Genomic DNA, 12481 nt, shown 5'->3' on the forward strand with positions numbered 1-12481 from the left:
GTAGTCCCAGCTACTTCGGAGGCTGAGACAGGAGAATGGCTTGAACCCGGGAGGCGGAGCTTGCAGTGAGCTGAGATCGCGCCACTGCACTCCAGCCTGGGCGACAGAGTGAGACTCCGTCTCAACAAACAAAAAAAGACAGCTTCCGTTGCTTCCTGTATTGGTTAGGTTATCATATCATTGTTCTTGATCAACAGTAGGGCCTATTTTCTCTTATTCTGTGCCTCCAAATAAATTGTTCTTTTCCCTGAAATGTCCTTTCCACATCTTCTGGTTAACATGAGGATCCTTTGAGAATGAACGCAGACATAGCTTCATGTGAGACGCCTTCCCCAGCGTGTCCTTCCTCCATCTGTGCCTGGTGTCTCTTTGAGTTCACACCCTACAGCTCTTAGCATGCCTCTTATCACGCTGCAGGAAGTAGTTGCTGTATCTGTCCCTTCTACCACACTGCAAGCTCCATCACCATGAGAACCCCTTCTCATCCTCCTCTTCCCAGCGTCTAACATGGAGTGTCTGGTGCAAACGAACACGTGAATAGATGAGCAGTCATACTGGGTCAAATCATTGAAACCATTTCTGTTACAGGGGAAGAATTCTTTTTCCATCCTTATACTTTAAAACTTTCAACTAGAATGTCTACTCTTTTATAATAACTTCACTACTCAAGAAATCTCCCGAAGTTCTAGGAGTCACAAGATTTTGAGGAAGTGAAACAGTATTATGAGAATGACTCCTCCCACCCATTTGTTTTTGTCTTCCTTGACATTTACATCTTGTATGTGATCAGAAATCTGTAACTCAAATGAACTGTTCATGGTAATGAGCCATTATTAATACAGTCCTGATTGAACACCTTTCTCTAAGAAGGTCACAATGCTTTGCATACATTATCTAGCTTATCTTCAGAACATACCTGAAGTGGGGTGACCATCTATTCAGAATTCACCATGGTCTGACCATCCACAGCTCTGCAAAGTTGATTTTTCCCCTGCTGAGCCCAGGAAAGAACAAAACGAAGTTCAGGTGTGCAGTGGCAGTAGCTGAGTTATTACTGCTGCTGCTTCGCTGAGCCTTCTGCAGAGTCTTAGGACAGCACAAGCCAATTCTCTGAGCAGCTGCACGAATGCTAAGCGTGCAGTCTTGGTGTCATACGAGTCATGCAGCTACAGAGATCAGGTCCTACAGGAGTTAGGGGGAAGGGAAGATTACTTCCCCCTAAGGGGATATCGCAGGTGCCTTCCAACGAGTGTGTGTCTGCCCCCTTCAGTGAGTGAAGCATCCCATTCTTAATCGAAGGCTCCTATGGCCAAGTCCCACATGGGACAGTTTATGGAGAAGCAGTGTGGTTTAGGGGAGGCCTCACCAGATTAAGAGTAGAGATATTAGATTTGTGTGATCCCAGCTCTGCCGTTAACCACCTGTGTCTATGCAGTCACTTATTCCCTTCATACCTGTCATCCGAGAGCACTGACTGCATGACTTCCAGGGTCCTTTACAGCTTTAGAGTACAGGGGTTCTGTTTTTGCTGCTCCCGAATTTCCACCTCCCATCGTCCACACATTTCACAGATGCATCTGAATGCTCACAGTGCTCTATTTGCGCTCCTCTTCTGTTTGTCCCTGTTTTTTATGTGGACGCGTATCAACGCCCATGATGGACTGCACGCTCCCTGCGGGCAGGAGCCATGTTCGTTTCATTTTTGTGTCCCATGCATAATGTAGGTGCACTCACCTCGTCTGTCCCGTATCTTGAACCTATGAATCTCATCGGACTCTTCTCAGCAGAAAAACCTGTACAAGTCTTTCCTGTCTTGAAAGGACAGATGGGTGGCCCGCATCCTCCACTGAGCTTCCTGTTGAACCCCCTTTGCAGGTGATCTCAAAATAGAAGAAGACCTCATTCACCATATCCGCTGTTATCCTCCTCCTTTCCCCTCCACTTCCCATGACCAGGTGTTCTCTGCCACTCCACAGAACCTGCTCTGATAAATCCCCTGAAGAATTTTTTATTGCCAAATCCAAATTCTTTGGCCTCTCACAGTGTTTGCTGTGGCCGGCTACTCCCTCTTTCTGGAAACTCCTCTCTTCTCGTGGCTGCCACGGGACCAGTTGTTCCAGCAGCTCCTCCTGCCCCTTGCTCTGCCCTCCTTGGACTCCTCTTTCCTGGTATTCTCTGCAGTTCTGTCCTCGGCTCTCAGCTCTTTGCACCCTTCTTTCCCTCGCTGACAGCTTTGCACATACCTGTGGCTTCACTGCCACGCTGAGGAACATTCTGTGTGGCCCTGGCCCGTCTCTCGAGCCTGAGCCCCATGATTACAACTTCTGTCTGCACCCCACAGTCACATCAACCTTAGCATGTCCAGACCTGCGCTCTTCAGCCGCCTCTAAAACTCTGCTCGTGTTTTCCCCATTCGGGCAATCATCCCACCGTCACCTGGTTGTACAGACCTGGAGTTCCCCTTCTCCATCATGCCCACGACCAGCCAGTCGCCATGGAGTTCAGCCTCTACCAGTTTTCCCTGGTCTGCAGCAGCAGCCTCTTAACTGTCCTCCCTGCCTGTGTCTCTCTCCTATAGTCCATCCTCCATACTGCAGCCAAAATGGCTTTTCAAGAATTTTGATCTTGTTGCCTTTGTTTCTTCTTCTGTACCTGACCACATACTTTCAGACAAAATTTCAGTTCCTTAGCTTGCAAGACCCTCTGAGAGCTGGGCGTTGCCCACCTTCACAGCCCTTCCCATGGTCCTCCATGCTCACACTGGGAGCTCCCTGTGAGAGGGAACTGTCACCCTCCCGCTTACTGGGTCACTGCAGGGCTGCCCCATGGGTTTCACATGGCAGTCCCCTTTTGCTGCTGGCACGTCCAAGGACTCAGCCCAGATGCCGCCTTGGCTTTCCTCACCAGGCAGGATTAAGTCCGACATCCCTGGACTCCTGTGGGCTCTGTCCTGCCTCTCCCCACACGCCTGCCAGGGTGCTTACTGGCTGAGGGCTCAGCATCTCTCCCGCCATCCCACCCCCGCCATTCTCCGCCCGCCGTCCCACTCCCGCCACACTGAGCACCTGAAGGGAGGACCTTCTTCACTGGCCTTTGTTCCCGGTGTTTGGCCTAGAGCCTGGCAGACAGTAGCTGTTTGCTCCATACTTGTTGGACAACCAGACAGATGCATGCTGGGAGGATCACTTGCTCAAAGACTCTGCCCATCTCCCCCTGGCATGTTACTAGTCCTTCTCTCCATTACTGTAGGATAGAGGTCACATTCCTCAGCCCAACTCATGGCTTTCCACAGGTGACTTGTCCTGCTTTTGAAGAGGCAGCTCCCTTAGCCTCTTTCTTCTCCCTCCTCCTCTGTTCTGAAGACCCGGGCCGGCATTAGGTGCACGTGATCCTGACTGCCTGATAATAATTTCCCATGATGAAAGTAGCAGAGCCAAGTGCCATTTCCCTTTCATTTAAATTAGATAAAACCCAGAGCTGTGGCTTGCAAGCGATGGAAGTCCACTGGGGAAATGAAAGGTTCAGAGAGAATGGGACCCGTTATAATAAAAGCATTTGCACAGCCAGTGATTCCATCCACCCTGTGGCTTCTGTGTTCCTTGGAGTGCAATGAAATGTAAAGCAGGAGGACCTTTGGAGGTGGTTTGGGGAATGGATTCTAATTGGAAATGGTGGCGGCATTCTGTGCTTGGAGCACGCTCTGCAGACGGGGCAGCGGGTGTGATGGGCACTTTATGAAGAGCCATGGGACCCCCGGGTCTGCTGTAGCTCAGGACCTCGGCCCTGCTGTCTCAAGTCCTTTCCACTCTGGTCATGTACTGGACATGATGGGAAGGTGCGCGTCGCCCTCCCTTCCGCCCTCCTCCTCTCCATCCTTCCTTCCATCATTCCATTCTTCAGTGGTTCTGTGTTCCTATTCTGTATTTGTATTAGCATTTAATAAAAATTATATACTGGCACCGAAGTCAGTCAACTGCTAGCTCTTCAAATTACTCATGAGACCTAAGAAAAACCTATGTGACAAACATAGGCTGGCCAGAAAATCCTGCATGATTTAAGTTTATAATAATCTTTATAATGATACAATAACAATAGCTAAGTTATTTTTAACATGTCTTAGCCTCTACTTATGAAGCACTTTACATGTATTTTCTCGTTTAATTCTGACAGCCTTACAATTCAGGTGTTATCTCCATCTCACAGATGAGGAGACCGAAGCTCAGAGAAGTTAAGACACTTGGTTGAGACTGCATAGCTGTAATAAACGGCAGAAGCAGAATTGCCTATAACATAGAGGCAGAAACCATATTGAGTGGCAGAACCAGGTTTCAAACTGAGGTCTGACAGCAGAGCCCAAGCTTTTAAGTATGTTCTGTGTTACAGGGTCCCGTGACTTAAAAGGGTTTGATTCCTGAACAGAAAACACAGGCTTGCTTTTTAACATAGTTAATATTACCTGGGAGAAGTCTTATTATTACTTATGTGCCCTTAAAACAGTATCAGTAATCAAATTGCTTCAGATTTCTGTATTTTTACAGTTGTTCAATCTGCCTTTACTTTCTCACTTTTGTGTTTTTAGATGCATCATCCCATTCAGATGAAACCTGCAGATAGTGAAAAGTCAAACGGTAGGTGGTAACCAACTGTCTTGTTTAATAATATCTGCTGCTTTAAATTACAAAGTCAGTTGGGGGCGGGAGAAGCTGGCCCGGCTGCTTTTCTCTCTAGAAGGCAGATAGCGCTGCGCCAGGAACCTTCTCTGTGACCTGGATGTCTGAAGGAATGCACTCTCCACTCTCCTCTCTCCTGTCCCGTTGATCTCTGGCGTAAAGATGTATGTTACAAGCAGTGGCTTTCTGTGTCCTTCTGTTTGGGACTTGTCCTGTACAGGGACCCTGTAGCATTTGGCTCCTGTCTCCTCCAACAAAGCAATACAGGGGCATCTCCTGGAGATCCAGAGGACATCCGCAGGAAGGGAGTTGCCCATGAAGAATTAGGCTATCTTTCTGTGAGTGGGGAGTGGGGCTGGTTTTTGTTTTTTTACCTTTTGCATGTGTTTTTTGGACTCGGAGACTGCCTTATTGTACTCTTCTGTAAATTGCACTGATGCGTTTGCATCCGAATTCAGAGTTCCATCTGCTGATTAAATCAACGTACACTTGGTGCAAAAATCTGCATTTGATGAGGTCCATAAATAATTGGGTTTTGCCTCTTCGAGACACGAGAGAGTTGATAGCCACATTTCCCTCTTTAAGTTTTTGTTTCATTTCTACGAACCTTCTGTCCCTGTTTTGTTCTTTTAATTTACTGAAATGTATGTTAAAAGAATCTTCTACCATCCTAGACTGGAGAGCGGCTCTGTCCCATAAGACTGACATAATCAGCACTGTTTCCTTCCAACAGGCAGTTTTGCACCTCATTAATTAGTAATCAGGGCAGAAGCCATGCACTTAGAGATCTGCATATCTGCAAATGGAAATTATGATTGGGTTCTAAATCTCTCCACAAGGTATTTTTTGCTAATTGTAGTGCATTCCATTTTCTGGCTTCTCCACAGACTAGAAAGTTTTGAAGAAAATTCCAAGTCATGGCATGGTGCTGCCAGCACCCGGCTTGTCGGAGCTTTCTTCTCTCAGCTCTCAGCAGAACGCACTGGCCCACACCTGTAGTCGAAGCTGCTCAGGAGGCCGAGGCAGGAGGATCCCTTGAGCCCAGGAGTTCAAGGCCAGCCTAGGCAACATAGATATATAAATAAAGAAAATTTAAAAATAGCTTTTCTCTCTCTAGGAGGGGACTTTGGTGCTTTAACCACTGTCGTCTCCTCAGCCCTGCACTTTACTTAGGGTTAATTCTTTATTTTCTCTACTGCTTTATCACAAACATGACACTTAGCACCAGAAGTTGTCAAATCCGCTGCTGCTCTGTGGCCCCTTGAGCGAGCTGTGCTGCTCCTGCAGCCACCAGTTGTTCACTCATCAGTTACCATGTGCCAGGCACGTTGCTAGGGGCTGGGGCTGCAGCACTGAATAGGAAAAGGAAGAATAAAAGACCCCAAGAGACTGTGCCTCAGACCTTGTGGAACTGACATTCAATCTACTGATTTTAGTATCCAGAAGTCACTGAAACACTGAACCTGAATCTCCACATTTGTAAAAATGGAATTAATGGTAACTGTCTCACCTAAGTTGGCTTCCCCCCAGCCCAAGACTCCAATAAGATGTTCGTAACAGTCTCTGTAATGATTGAATGCTCCTATGAAATGCTGATTCCTGTTTACACCCCGAGGTGGTCTCCTGGCCTCTGCGGGCTCTCCACGGAGCGTGCCGGCCTGGGAAGACGACCACTTCCCCCGGGCGGGCTCCTTTCAGCGCTTGTGCTCCGGAGGCGTGTGCTTGGAGTCTGACTTCCTTGGTGGGAGACAGGAGGGATGACCCTTGTATTTTGGGGTGAATCCTGTTGGTGCAGGTCATCTCAGAGAGTGTGGCCACCGAGAAATGTCCCCTGCCTTTGGCTCCGTAATACTCTAAACAGTGTCAGGACAAGGACCATGGAGTAAAAGTCTGTGGAAAAGGTTTTGTCTCATTTCTGAACCTTTGGTTGTAGTTATAGAAACTTGACAAATTAGAGAGCTGAACTGAAAACATTGGACTTGAAAAATCCCGGTACTGAAACACAAAGGGGTATTTTTCTTTTGCGTTTTCTGCTGTGCAGGTATTCATCTGCCTCAGAGAACCCTTTCTACAGGCAGCTGCCAGGAGTTTGCAGAGTGTTTTGTTGCTCTTTCTGTCCAGCGTCCACCCTGGTCCCTGAGAATCATGTTTGCTTTGGGTCTAGAATCACAGCACATAATAAAACTGTCATGGGCACACCCAGTGTTGCATGATCACGGAAGCCAAGGAGGACCGGGCACCGTTACTTTAGGATGAGACGGTTATGTGAAAATGCTGTTTTTCAAGCATCAGCCTAGGGTAGCGGTTACGAACTGTTTGGAGAAGCCTGGATTTGACCCCTGACTCCACGCTTGTTGGTTTTGTCCTCGGGCAAGTTATTTAACCTTAGTCAGCATCCGTGTCTCTTCAGCTGTGAGAGGGGGCTACAGTGGTGTCATCTGAACACTTGTAAGGCCCGTCTTACAAGGTTATTTGAGGTTTACATAAGTTAACATCTGTAAAGATCTCAGCATAGCACCCAGCACATAGTAAATATCCAGTGTGCTAAGTTCTGCTAAGTTAACACTGTGATTCCACTCACCGAGGCAGCCTTTTCAGTACATTCTGAGCGGCAGAGGCTGGCCTGTCCAGGCCTGGGCTGTTCATACCGAAGCATAGCTCTGTATGTACAAATGAAAACCCCCAAGCCTTCTAGTTGAGCCAGTTCTCCCTTTGCTTTGTGGATTGACCTTCATTTTCTGAATTTTCAGTAAGAAAAGTCCAAAAATATAAATGTGCTGAAGGCTGCTTTTAAAGGGCTTTTCTTTCTAGAGGCCCAAATGGAACCTCACCTTGCACAGACATGAACAGTTTCAAGGTTCTCTTTGGACCTCACTGAGGAATCAGGAGGAATATGTAGTTTTCTAAAGCGAGTGATAAAAGCTGCAAGCCTTTTCTCATTCCACATGGCATTTTTGACAGGTAAGCATAGCTTCTAAAGCTCAAAGAGCACAAAGATTGCTTTGGCTCAGTTGCTCTAAATAGCTCCTATAGTTTTGAAAGAAGTATAACGAGCTCTAATTGCACTTTTATTGAGTTTGCTGACATTTATGGATAGCACAAAGGGCTCATCACAGTTAGACACTTACTGTCTTCATTATCACTGTGTTCAGATTTCTAAAACTTTGTATTTGCTGAGCAAGAAGGAGCTGCTAATCATGGATTAATTCGTGATGGACAGGTGAACTCCAGAAAAGCAGTCACCCTTGGCAGCTTTTGCCCATCGAGCGATTCTGAGAGAGGAAACCTCTAGGGTGAGCCCCGAAACGTTAGGTTGCGCTCAGATCAGCCCCGCACTTTGGGATTTCACTGAGCAGACTTCCCGAGTCTCCATGGCTTCTTATAACCTGCCCTTTAGTTGGCTCTGTTTTAAGCTGCAGCCTCTGGCACACCGATGGAAGCTCGCGGCATTGTGTTTCCTGTCCACGTGCTCCCACAGGGCCAGGTTGTCCAGAAGGAAAATAATCCCACTCTGGAGAAGCAAAAACTCCTGGGGCTGCTAAGAGGAGCACACTGAGGAAACCACCCACCTTTCAACAGAATCCGCCTTTTTTGTTATTTTTCCGTTGCAGAAAGTCGAATGGTGGGACAGGCAGGGTATTTGAGGAGGTGTGGATTGCACGCACCGTCATAAACAAGCAGAAACGTACTTACTGTCTTTCATTCTCTGTGCCATCCAGCTTTTGCTCCTCTGTTGCTGTGCCCAACGAGATGCCAGCTGTGCAGTACTGAAAGTCACAAGCAGTTGCTGAAGTTAGGCTGGCAGCGAGTGATATAGACAGAAGCTGCTTTCGTTCTGGTTCTGGGTCTCAGAGGCTGGAGCTGTGCTCACTCTGATGTCTTTGCCTCTTGCCACAAGGGGAGTTGTTTGTTGTCTTTACTCTATATACAGAGCGTAAATCCATCCATCCCGCTTTTACCCTCCAACCTCACAATTTGCTGGGGGTCCTTAACGCCTAGAACCCAGAAGTGTCACTTAAGCCTGCTGTGTGTGTGTCTCTCTCAAGGCCTCCAAAACCTCCAGTGTCCATGTGTCAAGTTCAGAGCTAGCAGGAGTCGAGATAACTAAATATTGTCAGCAGAGGGTGCAGACCTGCAAAGCCTCCATTAAAAATAGGGATCATGGAGTGGCTCCATCCAGTCACTTTCTGATTCACTGGAAGATGAAGAAATAATTTTGAAATTCAAAGTGGAGAGACTCACAGATTTGGAGGCAGTAATTAAATGCCATATGTTAGCACTAACACATTGAAAAGTTGTTAATTAATTCAGGCAGCCCCAAATCCAGGTGCGACTTTGACAGATTGTACACCCGGGTGTTAGCACAGACTTACAATTAGGGATTTTTTTTTTTTAATGAAGTTTCTATTCCCCTAACTTAAAAAAGTCACCCCATGTATTTAAAGTATTAACCCATTCTCATCGTATCATGGAAGGTAGACTTCAAATGGCTGCTGGTGTGGAACCCCTTTTGATTCTGTGGTCATCATTACTAATCGGCGGGGGGGGGACCCCACCTGTCCAGCACTTCGTGTGTAAAAGCATTTCCCTGCGTTTATTCAGTGTCTGTCATGGAAAGTGACTTTGCCCCTAGAGGGCAGGGACCTTTTTAAGTGTTTTTGTTTTGTTTTGTTTTTGTTTTTTTAATTCCTTAAAGCACCTAGCAGAATACTGTGAACACAGTACATTTCATTTAAACAACTGACTTTCCTGTAGGTTGAAAAAATAAGTGAGATACTTAGTGCCCATGGATACTCAGGAAAAACTCACCAAGATGGTCATCAAAAGTTGATAAAAAGTTAAGTGAACTCAAAATAACTGTGTTCTTGTAGAATGTTTACAGAGCCGTTGGGGACCCTCAGAATGGGAATTTGGGGGGTGAATTGTATGACTAACTTGTCCCTGGAAAACCAAAAAAAATAACAACTCAGAAGAAAGCTGGGCATGCTCACTATTCCCCATTTTGCCTTTAAAGCAAACACAGCCCAACTGTTGAAACCACAGAGCAACATTGGCTGGTAAGAGATTCCCAAAGCCCAGCACTTCTGGGCACACGCACAAGCGCGCCCACACACCACACACACAGATGGAAGTTAACGTTTTGATAACATAGTGACGGAGGTTTCCATTTTTTTTCTTGGCTAATACTTGCTATTTTTAGAAGTGGGAGTTATCTTCCTTCTTGCTGCCTGGCTGAGTTGACCCTGAGTGATGGCTAGGAAGTCAGCATTTCTTCATGAGTAGTTTCCATTTTCTTCATATTCGTCTTAGGAAAAAAATCATTTTTAAGCTTACCCAGGAGCTGCGTGTTTAATTTACTGTGGCATCCCCCTGAAGCTCAAAACCTACAAATTGTTGTAGCTAAATACCATAATTATTGGTTTACCCGTGAAACCAAGGACTTGGTGGGAATTTTTCATTTGCTTTTGTTTAGAAGAACTAAAACCAGATTGTTCAGGGTAAAAAGAAACATAACAGGAATTTTATTTTTACTCACAAAAATGCCAGCCATAGTTTGCTGGGGGTAGGAGTCTCGGAGATGAGAGGGAAGGAGTCCTGGTGATACTTCTCCCTATTCTACCCCCTTTCCACCTCATCTCTCCCCTTCCTGTCCGATCTCTCCCCTTCACATTCACGGGAATGCCACATTTCCACGGGGCCTCCGCCACCAGAATCCTCACATGTTAGTGAGCACAGGCAGTGTAGACAGCCTGCAGCAGGTGGTATGGATGGCCTGCAGGTGAGCTCCTTGCCCAGGGTATCTGGTGTCTCTCTGGCTTCGTTGTTGGGCCTTTGCTGCCCATGACTGACCAGGCTTCACCAGTTCACAGCGGATCCGTGCTACTTTGCCTTCTCTGAAGGGAGGAAAAAGAACTTGAATTGGAAGTTTTCCATTGGCGTACAGGAGGTCAGGTCCTCAGCGGTCTCCCTCCCGGGAATTAGATCCCGGGGTGCCTGTTGCCCGTGTCTCCTCTGAGTCTGAACACAAGCAGTGGCTCAGGCCAGCGAATGCTTTCCTTGCTGAGCTCCTTCTCTGCACATGAGGCTGAAGATGGGACATGCCATCCTGAGGTCAGGCTGCTGTCCTCCATCCACCCAAACCAGGTCTCTACTACTCCACACTCCGCACCTTGCCTGGTTAGGACCTCGTTCTCTCCCACCTCCGGTCTCTCCAGACCCTTCGTCCAGCTTGAGTTCCACATCCCCCAGCGAGCCTTTCTCAAACACTTGGGTGCACAATTCACAGTTTACAAGTATCGTGGAATTGTGCTTTTCAATTTGTATTCTTTGATGCACTAGAGTTTCTGAGGTGTTGCAGGAGCTGTCAGTGGGGAGAGAGCTGGGTGGAAGGGATTCCGATCCCCCACTCACCGTCCCCGCCTCAGGAATCCCAGTCAGCCCAAGTATGACACGGGCCGCCTTCTCTCCATTTCTGGGAGAGAGGAGCGTTTAAGCCTTCATTCCACATATGACAAAACAGGAGGTCCTCAGAGGTCAGCCTGTTTTCCAAGGACACATATCAAACTAATGGCAGCACTGGACCTAGAACCTTGATCGCCTAATCACGGCCATTGTTCACCCCTTCAAGCCTCCTCTCCTCCTCTGAACTTGGAGGAGACACAGCAGGGGAAGGAATCCTGGGCTGGGAGGGGGACTCCAGGCTGTGGGCCAGGCTGGTCGCTCCCACACTGGACCTTGGGAGATCTTTTGGAGATAGACAGAAGCTCCCTTAGGTCTCTTCCTTCCGCTCTGGGATTCTATGAAGAGGAGCCTTTAGCTGTCTCCTCTAGGCCCTTGAGGGCTGTGCTGGCCCATGGAGCAATCATGTGTGGCTCTTTAATTAAAAGTACGTTTTAGAGAAGCACTTCCTTGATCACACCAGTCCCTTTAAGTGCTCAGCAGCCACACTGTGTCAGCAGCACTGCAGTAGAGGAACCCACCTGTTACCAGTACACCTGCCCCAGCCCCTTTGCAGCATAGATGCATGCTTTAGCATCCTGAAGGAACTGGCTCCAGTAAGTCTGGGATAACTGCTCATTGGTTAAATGAAAATGAGACACTTCCTGTCCGGGGGAGGCATAAAAGAGAAATAAAAGCCAATTAAATAGGAATGACAAAATGATAATGCAGATTCAAAAGAAACGTTTATGCACAAGTGACTTAAGGCAGAGCCCTCCTCTAGGCCAGGACATCCTTCAGTCTGGTTGCAGCTGGCTAGATTTTTTTTTTTTTCCTAAGAAATAGATTGAAATGAAACGATGGAAAAGAAGCAGGACTTTTCCCCATGGGTGTCTGTGATGTCCTAAAAAAAAAAAAAAAAAAAAAGTCCCCTCTCCTAAAAAGGACTCCAAATGCTGTCTTGAAATCAGTTTTAACCTCGCCTTTCAGGCTGAAAGTAGTTCGCATGTCCTGAGCACAAGCATGGAGATTTCGAGGAAAATCTCCCGGGTCCCGTGAGGTACAACGTGTCTTGTCTTCCCCACCATCAGGTGCCCGGGTTAGAATCTGCGTGTTACACTCATGATACCCAAATGCACTTTCATTCCCCGAGAATCTTGCCTTCCGGTGGTTAGCGCAGTATTGTTTCCTTCTTGATCATTTGTGAAGGGCTGGAAGCTCAGGACTGTCCAAGGTGTTTCTCCAGCAGCAGCAGCGCCGTTCTCCTCTCTAGAATCGGCTTCCTGTTCAGCCGTAACTAAGCTGGCTGCTTAGAAGTAGGTGCGGGGCCTGGTTGGCACTGTATCACCAATGTCGCGGGAAGGAGGTACTTT

At 47.3% G+C, this 12481-nt stretch overlaps 1 protein-coding gene across 50 annotated transcripts in view; it reads left to right on the forward strand.

The window, feature by feature from the left end:
• Positions 1-12481, forward strand: part of CELF2 (CUGBP Elav-like family member 2) — a 538967-nt gene that overhangs the window by 446942 nt on the left and 79544 nt on the right. For all 50 annotated transcript variants that reach the window (XM_077945723.1, XM_028825957.2, XM_028825962.2 and 47 more), the window contains one exon: positions 4580-4628. In XM_077945723.1, the coding sequence (XP_077801849.1) occupies positions 4580-4628 (49 nt within the window). The remainder of the gene's footprint in view (positions 1-4579; positions 4629-12481) is intronic.

This window comes from Macaca mulatta, chromosome 9 (genome assembly GCF_049350105.2).
Source record: "Macaca mulatta isolate MMU2019108-1 chromosome 9, T2T-MMU8v2.0, whole genome shotgun sequence".
NCBI lineage: Eukaryota > Metazoa > Chordata > Mammalia > Primates > Cercopithecidae > Macaca > Macaca mulatta.